This window comes from Clupea harengus, chromosome 6, assembly GCF_900700415.2.
Source record: "Clupea harengus chromosome 6, Ch_v2.0.2, whole genome shotgun sequence".
Classification (NCBI taxonomy): Eukaryota; Metazoa; Chordata; class Actinopteri; order Clupeiformes; family Clupeidae; genus Clupea; species Clupea harengus.
In genome coordinates this window covers 25627594-25645232 of record NC_045157.1, presented here as the reverse complement: position 1 = coordinate 25645232, position 17639 = coordinate 25627594, and the positions used below count along the sequence as shown (strand labels likewise).

The 17639-nt window shown below is 40.6% G+C and overlaps 1 protein-coding gene across 5 annotated transcripts in view; it reads left to right on the top strand.

Annotated features, from left to right (window-relative positions):
* The window catches only part of dgkza (diacylglycerol kinase, zeta a), a 123662-nt gene that overhangs the window by 29129 nt on the left and 76894 nt on the right, over positions 1-17639 (top strand). The window contains exon 1 of one of the 5 annotated variants that reach the window (XM_031569552.2): positions 372-1978. The exons of 3 other annotated variants lie outside the window; for them this stretch is intronic. In XM_031569552.2, coding sequence (XP_031425412.1) covers positions 1767-1978 — 212 coding nt within the window. In that variant the 5' untranslated portion in view covers positions 372-1766. Of the gene's footprint in view, positions 1-371; positions 1979-17639 lie in introns of those variants that run through there. One more of the 5 variants, XM_031569556.2, reaches the window with a different exon arrangement.

Below are 17639 nucleotides of genomic sequence, written 5' to 3'. Positions count from 1 at the left end.
GGACCATCTGATATCAGCCACTTGGCTACATCTTGACATGTAAGAGGTTTCACAACATATGTTTCTGCATGCCCATGTAAGTCTATGTGTATGTGTAAGTGTGTATGTGTATGTTTATGTGTATGTGTAAGTCTATGTGTATGTGTATGTTTATGTGTATGTGTATGTGTATGTTTATGTTTATGTTTATGTGTATGTGTATGTGTATGTGTATGTGTATGTGTATGTGTATGTGTATGTGTATGTTTATGTGTATGTGTATGTGTATGTGTATGTGTATGTGTATGTGTATGTGTATGTGTATGTGTATGTGTATGTGTATGTGTATGTGTATGTGTATGTGTATGTGTATGTGTAAGTCTATGTGTATGTGTATGTTTATGTGTATGTGTAAGTCTATGTGTATGTGTGGTTCCTTCCCACCCTGGCTGGCCTCTTTGTGTCTCATGTATTTCTAATGATCTGCCAGTGGAGGGCAATGCATCTGCTTCTTTCCACCTCCGGCTAATCTGTTTTGAGGAGGAGTGAGGGAGGGGGTAAAGAGAGAGAAGGGGAGAGAGCAAACGTTTCAGTGGTTGTTTGTCTGTGAGGGAGTGCTCTTGATAGAGCAAAATATACCCTGTAGAACATGTTAGCAATACATGAAGAGTAAGGAATAAAACAGCTTTTTGCTAACAGTAGAAAACAACTCATGTTGAAGGAGAGCCTGTATGGAGCATAAAAGGTAGACTTTTAGAGAGAGAGAAAACAATTAGGCAGTTGAACAGGCACCTATGTTTGGGGTCCTTTGACTGCCTCTCTTCTGAGTTTGACACTTCCTGGACTTTCAGTGTTCAGTACAGGGAGCCGGCAGATCTTGCTAGAGAGCGTTAGAGAGTGTTCATGAATGCGCATGCATGTGGGTGAGCGTGCGCGTGTGTGTGTGTATGTGTGTGCATAAATGTATGTGTGGGAGGGAGCGAGGGAGCCAGAAGTCGAGCGTGCATGCCTGTGTGTGTGTGAACGTAAGTGTACTTGACAGAAAGACTTGCAGTCACAGCTGAGAGACGCAACGCTGAGGCTTACACGGACGTGCATGTCGGAGAGGGGCAACAAGAGGGAACAGGAGGTGGGGGAGAGAAGGAGAGGGTGGGGGGGAGAGAAGAGGGGGACTTAGCAGAAAGCAACAACCAGCTGGTTGCCTCTGTCCCTCAGCCCTGGATAGAGAACAACTTGAAGGCAGCACAGGACTCAGGCAAGTGAGCCGAGAGATTGGTGGGGCAATTCTGAACTTCCTCTGGAGTGTGTTTGTGTGGAACTTGTTAAAGCGGGGAGAGACGGACAGGGGAAAGAGAGATAAAGACAAAAGACTGAAAAAGGGGAGAGGGCAGAGAAAGAGGAATGCGAGGGCATAGCTTATAGGATTACCTCTCCCCATGGCAAAATGGGAAGTCTGTCGCACGTGGAAGCCAACCAGGACCTGAAGGAGTGATCACTCATTTGCCTTTCTTTTTTGGTTTCTTTTTTGTCCTCGTCTCTCTCTTTTTTTTTCTTGAGAGACAGAGGGTGGGAGAGGGTCCCACTTGCCAAGCCTTAGAATAATTTCTTCTCCTCTGATCTGCTGGTGCTTTGGGTGGGGGTTTAAAGTTGCCCTTTTTTGTTTCTTTGTTTGTTTACTGCCGCTGACACTGACCTTTCCTTTGACCTCGTTCATGTTACCTTTATGACCTAAAGAGCGGCCTTTTTGTTTGCCCCTTCCTTACTGGATCTGGGTTTCTGACATTGCCATGGAGCAGCAGTGTGACACAGGGGCAAGGTGGGATGCGTTTGGGGAGCCCTCAAGCCAGGGGGGGCAGCAAGAGGTGGATGACCCCGTGACCTCTGCCTCCTCCTCAAATTCTGATCTTCCGTCCATTTTGCTGCCTGAGGGTGAAAGAGCAGCCACTGGACGCCGCCACACTACAAAGGCCTTCACTGGACTACGTTTGTTTGGCAGGAGGTGAGTGGAAGGCTCCTGGCTTCTCATTGGTTCACAGTGTCAACTGCTCCAGGTAGAGCAGTCTGCTGCTGGTTGAGCTGAGGTTATGTATACTGTTTGATACGGTGGACCACATTCAGTCATCTCTATGTTCTAGGGTGTTTGTGCCATTAGGCTGAGCAAACTATAATATAGTAAACAAGGCTTTGTGTTGGTCATCAGTTCTTGACTAAGATCTGTGGATAGGCATTGCCAGACTGCTGGGGATAGAGCTATGGTACATGTAGACAATCAGTAGATTCCACTGTGTGTGAATGAAGGCTCTTTCAGCAGCTGTAACTGCACATATGGGTGTGTATATGTATGTCAGAGTGGGTGTGCCATGCCTCTGGCTCATCTGTTCTGTATTACAATTACATTAGAAGAGCATTTTAGTTTCCTAACTACATCTATTAGAATATGACCCATGCTGCTAGGATGGTTATCAACTCGGCTATGAGTCACAGTCAGACCAGCGCTGTTATTCAGAGTTTATTCAGACACTGTGAGTGGGTGCATGTGTGTGTGTTCTGCAACTGTGTCTGGACTTCTGTGTAATCGGTTCTCTGTGGTCATCTCTGAATGCCTAAGAAAATACCTGACACCATGCTTCTAATTAGACTGAAGAAGAATTGTGCTCTGTTGATCTGACTTGGTGGGTGCTTATGTTAAAAAGTTAACAGTTTGAACTTTAGAATTAGTAGTTGATCAACATGTTGTTGCTGGTGTAATAAATTAGAATCTTGGAGTTTTAATTTTTCTGTCAGCACAGTGTTGCTCTCTCTTGCTCTGAATCAGTCTTCTCCTATGCGATCTCTCTTGCTCTGTATCAGTCCTTCCTTGGATCTCTCTTGCTCTGTATCAGTGTTCTCCTATGCGATCTCTCTTGCTCTGAATCAGTCTTCTCCTATGTGATCTCTCTCGCTCTCTATCAGTCTTCTCCTATGCGATCTCTCTCGCTCTGTATCAGTCTTCTCCTATGCGATCTCTCTCGCTCTGTATCAGTCTTCTCCTATGTGATCTCTCTCGCTCTGTATCAGTCTTCTCCTATGCGATCTCTCTCGCTCTGTATCAGTCTTCTCCTATGTGATCTCTCTCGCTCTGTATCAGTCTTCTCCTATGCGATCTCTCTCGCTCTGTATCAGTCTTCTCCTATGCGATCTCTCTCGCTCTGTATCAGTCTTCTCCTATGCGATCTCTCTCGCTCTGTATCAGTCTTCTCCTATGCGATCTCATTGACTGTAAGCAGTGTCCTGCATGCATGGCTGACAGTAATGCGGTGGGAGGAGTTTGACAGAAAACCTCAGTGGACCTCTGTACTCCAGCCAACAGGTAGCAGCGGCCATGTAGACCTAGCAGCCCTGTGGGATGTGTCCCTCTCAGTCACAGTTTATCTATAAACCTAATTAGGATCGCCCCCCCACCCTCATCCATTGCCAAGAGCCTTCAAAGGGGAGATGAAAAGATGAAGGATCTCCGGTAGAGATGTGTTTATCAGAGCCCAGGACACAAAGCTAAGATATGCATGTCCAAACGAGACATCATGGCACCCTCCCCTTGTGTCATCAGCACCTACTGCCCTCTGAAAAGGGTGCAAAGATCAATCAGCCGGGGGAAGCCCTGACCTCTCCTCGAGCACCTGCAGTACTCTGATGGATATTTGAACTGGCTAATGTGTTTAAGTAGGGTTGATGAAGCACTCTAAACCAATGCAGGTTTGGTTTAGTTAACAGAATGTTATTGTGACGGTGAGGATGCCAATTTGTGACACTGACACATTTATTAGCACACTGAATGCATCATCTATAGATCTGAAATCACTAAGGAATCAATGAGATTAGGCAAGATTCATTATCAGGACATCAATTCTTTCAGTTTTTATACTTTTTTTTGACAATGAAATCTAAATATTGACTGCCTTTGGTTTATATTGTATTTGATATCTACATGACATCAGCCTGTTATGTCTTCAGCATACAGCAGTGGCTTCAAGAATTGATTCAGTGTTATTCAAATGAACGGGTGAGGAACAGGAAGAGGAAAGTTAGAGACTGCATGGGAGTGTGCACTCTTTTTGTCTTTGTCATTTGCAGGCTTCATGCACACAGAGGTTGGGTCCTTGTTTAGCATCGTCATGTATGTGAGTGTTGCGTCTAACCAGAGTCAGCTGTGGATATGTGCTCTTTACCACACCATGTATGGTGCATTTTTATAGTGTGCGATTGTGATGTGCATGTTTGTGTGTGTGTGTGTGTGTGATCTGATTGTGTTCGTATGGATCCCAACATATAAAAAGGCGTGTTTATGTGTGTGTCTGTGAGGAGATGTTTGTAAAAAGGCTTGTTTATGTGTGTGTGTATCTGTGTGTCTGTGAATAGATTAGGTTTTAGCGATTCCGATTCCATTTTCGATTCTGCTTATCGATCCGATTCCTTATCGATTCTCATTGGGCAAGGAAAAGTAGAAACATGTTTATTAACATTATTTTTCAATTAATTTTTTATATAATATTCTCTGAATAGATGATGCACAGCTAATACAGTATGTATGTATACATTTACATATTTTGAATAACCAAAAACAAACCTAAGAATAGGTCAACAAACTCTAAAGTGGAAATGGAGATTATTCATATAGTGAAGGCTGGTTTACACAATGAAACAAATGGCACTTACACAATAGACCTCATCGTCATTCCCTAGCGCATCGAAAACGTGACATTTCTGCAAAGTTATTGCATGTTGTGTGGACAAATGTTTCTGCATATTGGTAGTATTTCCCCCCTTTGACGAAATAGACGTTTTGCCATCATTGCAGGTGGCCCTGTGGTCATCTTTTCGCGTGAAATATAACCACACTCTTGAACATCTCTGCCTAGACGCCATGTAGGCTGCGGTCTAAACAAAACAAGGCTATGTGCGTGTGACGTCATCGCGCATGCGCAACGGCAATCTGGAATCGATAGCGTAATCGTTAAGGACTTTGGCTCACTATTCCAAGGAATCAATCCACTCGGAACCACTTCTCAACAAGAACCGGTTCTCGATTCCCATCCCTAGAGTAGATGTCTGTTTTGAATCTGCTTGGGTGCCTCCATGATTTGCTTTAGCAGGTCCCTGTGATGTCTTGCTAGATAACATGAGTTTTAGAATTTTAGAAGGCACATGATCCCAGGAACAGTCCACATGCTGTCACCAATAATAACACTTTCAGAATACAACAAACACCAGTCCTGTGACATCCTTAATGAGGTCAGATGGAATAGAGGAAGCCTTGCCCAATGTCCCAGTGAGATCAATTAGATGAAAAAGTGGTGATTGTTAGAAGGAAAATCAGCTGTGGCTTTTAATAATCTTAAGTTATTTCCCCCCTCACACAGTCTTGATGGTATTACATACTCTTCTGATTGCAACATTGCAGTCTGATGTCTGTGGTTGAGACATTTTAACGTGACACACTCAGAATCAGTCATTTCACTTCTCAGAATCTAGCAAAGAGATTCTGGAGGTGTCAGAGTGTTCTATTAAAAGAGCGTCTGACAAGACTGTCAGCATCTATTTGGGGAATCTGATGCCTAACAATGTTAAGTGTCACCAGACAGTACTCTGGGTGATTGGTTATATTTGTCGTTGTGTGATCAGGGTGTGAAGAGAACAAGAAAATGGCGATTCAGTGCAAGGGCATCTCAGCCCAGATATCTTAGATCGCTGGTGCAAGACTGCATTTTTTTTCCCAGTTGTTGTTCCCAGTCTGTACGGTGGATTTAACATCTGCTTGGCCATGCCATCTGACTGATGCATGTCAGTCTGATTCAGATTTTCTCCATGACTGGATGCCAAGATGTCAGAGGAGTTTGAGACATGTGGCCATCATGTAGTGTGTTTGTGTGTCAGGAGTCACTTATGCAATGCAGGGATTTGCTCCATCCCATTACCATGAAAGCCCTAATCCTGGATTTAGAAGCTCCTTCATAATTCTTGACAATCTAGGGGGAAGTTGTACTGTGTAACCAGAATTTATAATTTACCTTAACTTAATTATCTTTTCATAGCCATATTAATCTGTATCTCTAAGACGGGATCTTCTGGATTCTTGAAGTGCTCATTAAGAATGTTGCAATATGCAACAAACTGAGTTTGTCCACATGCATCATATGTGTGAATGTGGACATGTACTTTATCCTCTGTTCTCCACTGGACCCCTTATAAATATGTGAAGTCATCACCTGTCCGAGGCCTATCTCCAGGCAAATGGCCACACTATCCTCCTTAAGCTCATTAAGTGCACTCAATTCCACATCTCTGTATAGAAGGAGCTGCTCTGCAGCCAACAACACAAGCAGCCAGGGCAGAACATGTGACCATCATTTGGTACTTCTAGCAGTTATTTGCCTAACTTAAATAGTTAAACGTGTTGTGGCAATGGTTACATGTGGCAATGGTTCCAACATCAAGAAAAAAAAATTGTGAGCTTCTCATGAGTTTTTGTCTAAAACTAGTGAGCTAACAACCAACAAACTTGCTTTGCAAACACCGACAGCACAGGCACTGACAAAAGCTAGCTAACTTCATTAATGATTCATTTTTGCATACATTTTATGAGGACCTGTTGTAAAAGCTGTTTTTACATTTACGCTGGTTTTCTAATCTGGAGCACAAAATGACACAGTGAAGCGCCTGGATGGCTAGTGGGAATGACCGGTGTATGCATCTCTCCTTCACATGGCCATATGCCATCAGCACACTTTTGAGGATGTTTAAAAAAACTAGTACCAACAAAAAAACCTACATTGCACAATTTTGCTTTAAGTAAGTAGTTACGGGTGTTGCAAGCAACAAAGTAGAGTACACATAGGTGCGATTGAAGCTATATATGCCATTTCTCCTTGTCTTCAGTTGTTACCTCATTTTCAGTCATTCTAGAGGGAAATTAAAATGAGATTTAAGCATTTTGATAATAATTTGAGATTTCAAAATAGTGCATTTTATCTCATGAGCCTTCGCCTAGCTTGTATTGAGTATGAAATTAACCTGACTGCAATGAATGTTAAAACACTGTCCTTTGTATTCGAGTTAATATAGTGATTGCCTTCTGTGCTTCCCTCTCACCTGGAAATGTGGCATAAAATGGTGAAAAGACCTTGTGTGAATGGTGTTGTATTTCATGCTTTTGTGCTCTTTAAATATGGAGACTCTGCCTGCCACCCACCCCCGGAGCAAAGAGAAGCAGAATAGTAGCAGTGCATTCTCAAGGTTCTCTGCTGACTAGAACTGCTGTCTGGTGGAAAGTGTGTGAATTGTCCATCTACATAGAACATAAAGACATGGGATTCATGTGCTGTAAATTGTCAATTTTCTGTGGCATAAATGTTTTATTGTCCTATGTCTTAGGCACTTGTCAAACATATTATTGAATGGTTTTGTTTTAGAGGATGCAAAATTATGAAATATGCGTAACTTTGGAGATATCCCAGATAGCAAAAGGCCAGTGGACCAAGTCATTTTTCACCTTGAGAACCTTCTAGTGCCATGAACTTCGGTTCAGCGGCTGATGTTTTAAATAGACTAAGCCAAGGATATGATTTAGAAATTCCAGGAATTACTAACATTTTATGTCATTTTCTTATTATCTACGTCCAGTAAAACTGGTGGTGGATGGTGGTCTTAGAACAGCCCCCGAAGTGCTGATAAAAATTCACAGGTGGACCAATATATGCTTGCTATCTGGGTACAGTTGATTTCCAGAGATTTCCAGCACATGTAAAACAGAATTGAATATGGGAGGCCTGCTAAAAACACTGTTATCTCCGTATTGAATTCATTTAGCAAAGCACTGATATGTTATTTTATTAAAGGAGCTCTATGCAGGTCTGACTAGAGAGCGAAATTATTTCATACTCCACACTCCAAGCATACTGGGGGCAGTGTATCATTAGAATTTAGAATAGAAACTACCACAAAGGGTTTAGTTGGTTCAGTTTAGTGTTGCCGCATTGCTGTTACTCTGTTTACCAAATAGTTTGGTATGTAGCAGATTGTGTTTGAAATCTGCCGTTATTAAAAAGTCAGATTCCAGACATGGTCAACTCCAATAGTTTTTTTAGGGCATAATCAGTGAGTGAATGAGTGGACATTCCAAACAGAACTTAGGTTTTTACACCCCTACTTCTTTTCCATTGCAGAAGTAACCAAAAAGTTAAGGTAGGATGGTGGAAGCTAAATGCTACATGTAGCATACATTTATACGATTGAAAGATACATTGGCTTGCAAAAGTATTCAACCCCCCCTAAAAGTCAGCACCATTTTCTGTTTTACAAAAGATACATAACAACATATATTTTCCCAATCAGTATATTCATTGTAAACACTTTAGTATTAGTATAATTAGTACCAGTATATTTCTAAAGGCTAAATAAGTTGCTTCAAATAAATAATACTTCTAAAATATTCTGCTTGCATACAAATGAAACCTCTATACATTAATACTTGGTACAGAACCCTTTTCCTGCAGTAACTGCTTCAGGTCTTCTGAAGTGAGACAGTACCAGCTTGGCACATTGTTCTGCTGTGTTTTACCCACATTCTTCTGTAGTGCCACAGAGTCTCAGCAGGATTTTGATCAGGGCTGTGACTGAGCCATTCTAGAATGTTCACTTTACTGTTTTTGAGCTACTCCAGTGTTGTTTTGGCCTTGTGCTTTGGGCAATTGTCCTACTGGTAGGTAATCCCTCTCCCAAGCCTTAGTTTTACAACAGATTGCCACAGGTTTTCTTGTGATATTGTGGTGTAGAGTTTATGTCCATTCATCCTCTCTTCAATTCTAAAAGGTTTCCCCAGTTCCTGCAGTTGAGAATTATCACCACAGCATGATGTTGCCACTGACATACGTCATGATTGGGATGAGGTTTCTTGAAGAACTGGCAGTGTTAGATTAATACCATATATTGTACTTTGAGGATTGGCCAAAAAGTACTATTTTGGTCTCATATGATTTTAAAAACCTTTACCCATTTTTAGTGTGGATCTTCAATGACAATGTTTCTTTTGCCACCCTGCAAAAGTTTTATGGATAGCTGTTAAGATTGTGGACTCCTACACCAGCACCCCAATTCCATGAACTTTATTCATATGGATCCAATGGTGCTCAATTGGATATCAAAACACTTCATCATTTCTTGGAGGTTATTTGACTTTCTTGGAGCTATCATGTTGGCCTGGGATTTTTGTTTACTTACCTACTTTTCTAGCTGTAATAACTCTAGACCAATTCATTTTGCAGTCTTTTGGGTTCCTTGCCAAGAAAGGTCTTATTGAAAAATGTTCTTCTTGTGTGAGACATGAGGTACATAAAAGGATGATGTCCATGTTGTTAGCTGCCTAGAAAGCAGGAATTGACAATACACATGTTTTTGAGCTGATGACGATTTGAAGGCCCAATGATGGTATAGAAAGCCCACACCAGTAATTTAAGCTGATAAATACAATATTTTTGTATAATAACAATTTTTCTCTTTCCATCTATCTGCTAATCGCGGATGTTTAGTAAAATTAGTAAATCATTTTAAGCAGCCATGTTGTCAGAACTGCTTTGCCTTAGTAGACATCCATCTGTTGCAAACAACTGTTTCTGCTATATCCCATGTGAGTCACTTGTAAACATTTTACCAAGACCAATGCTGCATAATGGACAGCCACAACCAATATACAAGTCAACCTGTTCAAGAATACAATTTTGGTGTTTAGCCTACACACATTTTTGTGCATACACATGTAGTGATGATTCTCCTTTTGTTTGTCAATACAGACAATATGTAAAGAGATATGTAAATATTTGTATTCAAAGAAAGAATTTCCTCAAAATGTGCAGTGAGACAGGGTCATGGAACAGATGACATTTACAAGCAATGAAGAAGAACAGTACAGCCTGCGCTTTTTGCTCCCATATGCCTAGCCACACAAGCCATCTGTCCGGGTCTTCTACCAGTCATTATGGGGGGTTCAATGGCAGCAGCTTCTCTCTATGTCTGCCAATCTCCCTCTCTGTGTGAGAGGTCTCACTAGAGCTCCATCAAACTGAGCTGCCATCTGCTCACTGTCCCGCTCAAATAGAGGCACAGCTTTGGCCTATTTTCTGTCAGAAGGTACCTCTCAGTAATTCTTCACTCAGCAGTATCCGTTAAAACCTGTGTGAATTAAGTACAAGTGTAAGTAAGCGTGAAAGATGCTATAGATAATAGTGTTTTGGAATCCTTGAGCATTTCAAACGGCAACTGTCTGCAGACTGTTACAACCAGTTATCACATCCTGCCAGTTCATTTGTGGCCGGGCCTGATGGCATTTAGGAAGAAAAAATGGCATCTCTTACTTTCTGTGAGGGCACTATTTTGACGAGTTGGCAAGGTGCAAGAGTGTAGCATGGTGCTAAAACTACTCCTTTTTTTTCCCAAGAAATTTCAAAGACTGTTTGTGTTTGTTATGCCGCTGTGTAAAGGTAGGAGTGTGTGCACAATGCTTGAGAGTGTTGCCCAGAAATGGGAATTCCAAAAAAATATTTTCATCTGAATTCACTATGATTTTGAAATCATCTTGGGATCTTGGAACTGTTGAACTGTCTTAAAAAACTGTTGAACTGTCTTAAAAAAACTGTGTTAAAAAAAATAACTTGGTCAGAAAAGTCCTCACACCTGTTCTCATATCAAGTAGTCATGTGTATCCCCCCTGGCTGCAGACACATGCACTTCCTCGATGATCTAAGATGCAGTTGGAACAGCCATTTTTTCCTACCTGCCATATTAAGGTTGAGAAATTGATGGGTAGGTCAGACCCTACTTGATTACTGCTCTAACTGTTCCTGTGACTGTATGGCCACCAGCTTAACCACATTGTACACAATTCACAATTTTTCAATTTCTTTCATCCACATTTTTGAGCCTGTACTAAAACAGTTTACATTAGCCTGACCAAATCATTTTATGTTTTAACTGTGTAGCATTCTTTGGTGTACTAGGCCTTTTTATTGTGAGCCATTTTGGTTAGTTCTTCCTGAGTAATAGCCCCAAGAGGATAGTCTCCCCCTTAGCAGTGCTCTTAGTAATGCTGCTCCTTTCTGAGATAGTTTGTGGCTTCAGTTTGTGTTCATCATGCCATCCCTGAACAACCCATTAGACCAGACTGAAGCATACTCGCTGAGCCAAGACCATCAGCAGCTGTGTGACTGCAGACATGGGATGGGAAGGCAATGTGCGCATACAGATGATGACACCATACAATATTCTGGAGATCCAGAGAATAACATGTCTTGATGCCTTCTGTTCACACTCCACACTTTCCAATGCTTTCACTGACTGACAAAGCATGTGATATTGTTCATATTTACATCACGTTTATATCTACTAGCCTTACAGGAACAGAGTATACTACAGCATCATACTTTACTCTGAATGTTGTTGAACAGAGAATACTACAGCATCATACTTTACTCTGAATGTTGTTGAACAGAGAATACTACAGCATCATACTTTACTCTGAATGCTGTTGAACAGAGAATACTACAGCATCATACTTTACTCTGAATGCTGTTGAATGCTGACTGAATGCTGAAGAAATGATTTGGGGTTGACCTCTGAAGCTCTCTGTCTACTTCAATTAATTAGTGAATTATAATGTGCAAGGGATGAAATGATTTTCTGGACATGAACTGTTCTAGCAATTTATTTTTTGTCAGTAAAAGTATATTTATGTATTTTCTTTGTTGCATTATGTATTACTGTGGATTTTCTTCTTTACTCTTACGAGTCAATTGCACTTGACAAGCTCACTTCCTCAGTTTCTACACAATTGCCTGTTTTTATCTCTTTGTTAGTCATGCAAATGCCTTCCTGTTTTGCTGCAGCGAGTGACTTGCAGCCTGGTCGGTGTCATATGAACAGCCTGATCACACAATGCTGAAACATTGCCCAATTTGATGAAATGCTGCCCCTTTGTCTTGACAGAATGAGAGGGAGTGCTCAGACAGAGTTGCCGGGTTGTGTTGATGCCTTCATGAAAGACATGCAGACTCTAATAATAATAATACTTGGGTGTGAATGTGTTTCTGGAGAAGCTATAGAGAAGGCTGACTCACCAAGTAGACTGAAACATGGAAGCAATCCTGTTGTTGAATTGTGTTTCTCCATGATATATGAAAACATGGACTATTGGTTACCTATACCGCAAATAGAGACCATATTCTGCATATTTAGTTAACTAAAATCACAAATGGTGTAAAAAAAAAATGCTTACTGCCTTATCGGCCATATTGATTAGTGGTTGTAATCTTGTCCCTGTTTTGGTTGTATATTTCAACTGTTTGTAGTCCTCAGAGTAGGGTCATGAAGGGGTTCCCATCCCCATTCCCCATGGCATGGCCAGGAAGGGGCTGACAAGCCAGTGTCAGGAATCTGATTAAAACCCCTTCGTCAGTTTTAGTTTAGTTTTAGTAAGTTACTTTGTTAGTTGGAATCTGATTTAGAACACAATTGCAGTTTTGCAGTGTTGAGCCAGTCACTGCCATCACCATCATACCAACCTGAGAGTGCTGCCATCCTCCAGGAGCTTTTGGCTCAGTCAGCGGCCTTGTCTACACATTCAGATATGGATCACAAAAGGATCACATCGACAGTACACACCTTTTTTTTTTGTATCTCTCCACACGAGAACGAGAAAGCTATTCTAAAATGTCCAGACCTGTGCACTGAGCATACACATAACATTTAGCGAACGCATTATGTCATTGTAACCTTCTGGTCGACTACCATAATTTGCAGACTATTAACGGCATTGATTTAGTAACATTTTTGCAGCCCTGAGGTTAATTGTCAAGTGTTAATATGAAGTGAATATGAAAACGTGTTAATATAAAGCTGCAAAGGCACCCTGAGGGTTTCTACCTTTTCCTATTATATTTGTATCAGTTACATTGAGGAGACTATAACATCAGCTAGATAACTAGTTATCATTTCATGCAAGTGGAATCCTGACATTTAAACTGCTGAAGGTTATTTAAAAGTTTCCTTCACTAGCTGTCAACCATAGCAACCAAGGAACACCATTTACTGCAAAGCCTGAAGCCAAAGGCAGTCTTGGGTTCAAAGTGATCACAACCACTTGCAGAGGATGTTAAATGGCTTCACATAGACATTAAACAATCCTGAGAGAAATAATGGGAGCAAGGGCTCCCCTTTGCCCTTTCTTAACATGTTTATTTCAATAGTTGCGATTCCCACTGCAAGTGTGTCAGAAGATTATTGTTTATGGGGTCCATTCCCACCATAGCACTAAATAAACTCTCAAGGAATGGTTTTCACTGTGAGTGGGAATGAGGTGTTTGTGTGTTTGTGCGTGCGTGCATGCATGCGTGCGCACAAGTATGGTTGGATAACGTTGAATAAACTGCGGTCAATACACAGGTTTGTTTTATAAAATTACATGAAATACTGTAATGTGGTTTTATATATGGTGCAGTTAAAAGTCAGGAAAATATGGTAACCAATCAAATCAATCGAGAGGACTGGCACTGAGGAGAAGCAGTTTGCGAGTCTGGTTTTGAAAACTAGTGAGCAACTGTCAACAAATAATGTTATGGAGGAAAACATTCAATCTATGATAAAATGTTATAACACACATTTCAAATAATTTTACGTGAGTTTTGTCACACATTATAAGTTAATCAACCAAATATTTAGCATTTTATATGGTATGCACACCATAAATAAACCATAAATTGTAGTTAACAGAGTTTCAACAGATAGTTTGTTTATAATCTGAGCATCTGAAGATGGTCTATCGGGGACCATCCAAATATAGTGTAACTGGATATTTGTCTTTTGAAAATGATAGAAACCATGTTTGTGCAACAAAGATTATATGACCTGTTTAGGGTAGGTGTATTTGTTGTTTAATACAGATATCAGCTAATATGTAAGTTAGGAAAACACTACTGGGAAGTGCTAAAGGTGTGGATTAAAAGATATTCCAATATCTTTGAAAAGTGACCGCTAGAATACCAAAGGTCATATGTCTGATAATTGAGTGTCACCAATCCATGTTTTATTTATATATGGGTTAACTGATAATACTCATTGATTGTGCATTTTAAACTCAACTTTTGTCATGATTTTGGTGTGTAAGTATTGCTAACACTGAGGATACATCTGTATATGCTTTTAGTTCCGATTGTAAGCGACTTTGGGTGTTTGTCTCATCTCAAGTTGTAATATTAATATCTCTGGAAACCAAAGCTGTTCTTTCCACAAATAGATGACCAATGTAAGGAGTGAGCTTGGTATAGTATCTCTAGTTGTATAACTGTATTGCACAGGTCTTCTATTCACCCTTGTACTTGAACTCTGTAACTGCTATAAATCTACAAGATAAGAGTGATGGAGTTGTGTAACACTGAAGTATGTTAAAAATAGTAGAGAAAAAGCCTGTGAGTAGGCGCTGATTCGCCTGGGATAGAATAGAGTTATAGCCAACCCCCCTCTTTTCCGTGACCTGCCTCACTTATATCAGCACTTCACAACAGTAACAGAGAGTTACATAATCACACCACTAGACATTTACTCGTGAAGTTATTTCTGTAGTCTGAAGGACTGTGCTTCTCTTGGTGATTTTCAGACACATACGATCCATAAATGGTAGATTATGATTTACAATGTTTTCCATAAACAATCATAAGCAGACATCATTGTACAGTTTAGTAGTAGGGAAGGCATTTTGAAGAGATACTTCCTTGTTTTCTGTGGTGATGTTCTTCTTAAGCTTCTCATGGTTAAAAGAAGCGGAGCTCAAGGCTGTCCAGCCCCATAGCAAGTCCCAACTGGAGGCTTATAGTGAAACCTCATGAGACCTGAAGCTCCTCCAACAGCAGAAGAGCAATTGATCTTCAGACCTAAGTGCCCAGCTCTTCAGGGGGAGTTGTGGTTGTGGTGTTGGGGGGGGGGTTAAAAAGCATCTCTGGTATTTTAATACCTCAGGGGCTGCTCCTCTTGAAGTAGGAATGAAGAAAGGTCATTGCACCAAACAGAAAAACAAGTCTTTAGGCAGTGTACTGTACATTGATGCACATTTGTGGTTGAGTTTATAGAAAGGTTTAAAAGGTTTGTTTGAAGTCCATGATGTTCACTTTGTTTAGTGTAACTTTGTCCAATAGTTGCACTTTATTCTCAGTTCAGGTAAAGCTCAGTGGTTTTCTTCTTCGGTTGCCACGGTTGCCTTCTCTTGATTAGTCACTCTGATAGGTACATGCCTAAGACAAACCTCAGTATATTTTAAAGGGGAATCCTTAAATTATGTGTTATGGTGTGTCTCGAGAGGTGTTTTATCCATTGATAGGGTTTGAAATTAGACAAAAGAGATGAGTTGTCAATGACGTTCATAGCACTGTTCTTGGTTTTTTCGCAACCCATGTTTAGCATGTTTCTAAGGAAAAATATATGATTTATAATTGTGTGTGTGTGTGTGATTTTGTCTCTCCTGACCACACAAACCAGCCAACACCCAGGCATTGCATTTGTCAAACCTATTTAGCACACCCACCATCAGGAAAGGCCCTGAGTACTAACAAAACAGTGGAAGAGGAGTGCTTGGGTCACTGGGGGTCACAAGCAAACTAGCCGCCTGGGGATTCAGAACTCACAAGTTCCCAGTGGATGAAACGGTGCCCTTGCCAGTGGACGTGAAGCTGTCTCCATCACTTGTCAAGGGCTTGCCACAGATAGACATTTACTGTCACACACACACAGAGAGACAGACAGATACACACACACACACACACACACACACACACACACATGAATAAGGGATGTAACAGAACTTCCTAGGCATTCCCACAGATAGCTTATCCTTAAAAAGAATCATATTTCCTCCATTAAAAGCAGTGAAGATAATCTTTTTTTTCTGTCGCTTCTTAATTACAAATAGGCAAGGTCAAATAATCCTCTTTAAATATTCATTGTAGTTTGTAATTTCCATCATTAAGCAAGACCTTTTACAAGTCTTCAACAGTTTCTAGTGTGAGTTAAAAGTCTGAAAGGTGCAAAAGGATTGGTCTTGGTACTTTTATATTTCATAGGCCTTCTCGTATATTAAATATGCCAATGTATTTTTAAAAGCCTCAGCAAATGTAGAATGTGTCAGTCTGTTACTCCAGCACACGCGTAGGGATCATTTGATGTGCAGAGATCTGTAACCGAGAACTGGCATAAGCCTCTCTGTATGAAACTACAATCATGGCCTCCGAAGCAGATGAGCTCAAGATGAGGCTGGACTAAATTAGATCGAATGGAATTGTGATGCCTCCTAGTGGAGAGTGGATTCAGACACACAATATGAATCTAGTCTTGCTGCACATTAGCACAAGCTAGTATGTGTGTGCAGACGCACCGCACTGAAAATATATGGACTATACTTGTATTTTGCACTCCACATATATTACCATGACTTAAATGCTTAGGTGTTAAACAAGTCAACCTATATAGGATGGATACAGATATCCAGTGAGAGGCTGAACCTAACACAGGTCTAAATAAAGCTACTGGCTCTTCCATTTTGGCCCAGTAAATCAATTTTGGGATTACTGCCATTGATTATATTATCAGCCTGTGAAAATCCTGACACTTGCAGAGTGTGCTTCTGAGTGAGCACTCAGAGTTATTGCTGATTGCATTGGTGCTTTGGTTTAATACTAATTCCTTCCATTACAGTCTGCTATTCTGGTAAAAGATTGCTGATCGTTGAGCTCAACAGCCCACCAGATTACTCCCCTCCCTTCCATGCTCCGGATGCGACGTGTTGATTGGTTGGAATAGTGTATGGCACAGTCCAAGCCACTTTATTTGTTTTCCAGGACCGTGGACAAACACCAGTTTTGCTGAAACTGCAATCTGACAAAAATCGCGGACTGCACCATTAATGTTCATGCCACCTTCAGTGACCAGTACACACACAACACAACAGTATTTGTTCATAAGATAGAAATAATGGGTGAGAATATAGGTTATTGTTAAGGTTGGAAATATGCTGAAAATAATTATTCAGGCATAAAGGTGTGACCGTTAAGATAGATGTGGTTAATGTTCTTATGAAAACATTACAGTGGAGGAGGAACGCACCTTGGAGTAACTTTAGATATTTTCCAGTCTACCCTGCCTTAATATTTCCTCTGCTGTCCTGCATGTGTTTTAGCTGAAGTTTGTCCATACTGATTTGAAGGTCTCTAGAGTTGTAACTGAATGTGGTTGTGATCTAGAGTGCTGGATGGTTGTAGTGATGTATACTATCCACTAGATGGCCCACAGGCCTTACTGGTCACTTTACCCTCAGTATGTTAATGAATTAGGTTCCCTCCACAATGATTTTAATTTTGTAAAATTCACATAATGTCATTACAGTTACTGAGACGCTGTGGTATCTTAGTTGAAATGTGAACGGTTTAACTTGTACAATTTTCACACAGAATAATTTGTATGTTGCAGTGACAATTGACAACTAAAACAGCAACAGATGTAAGAATTCTGATGGTGCATTCTTTACCTACTGATGTGCTCACAAATGATGTTGCAATCACATTGTTTCACATTTAGATATTTTATCACTCTAGGAT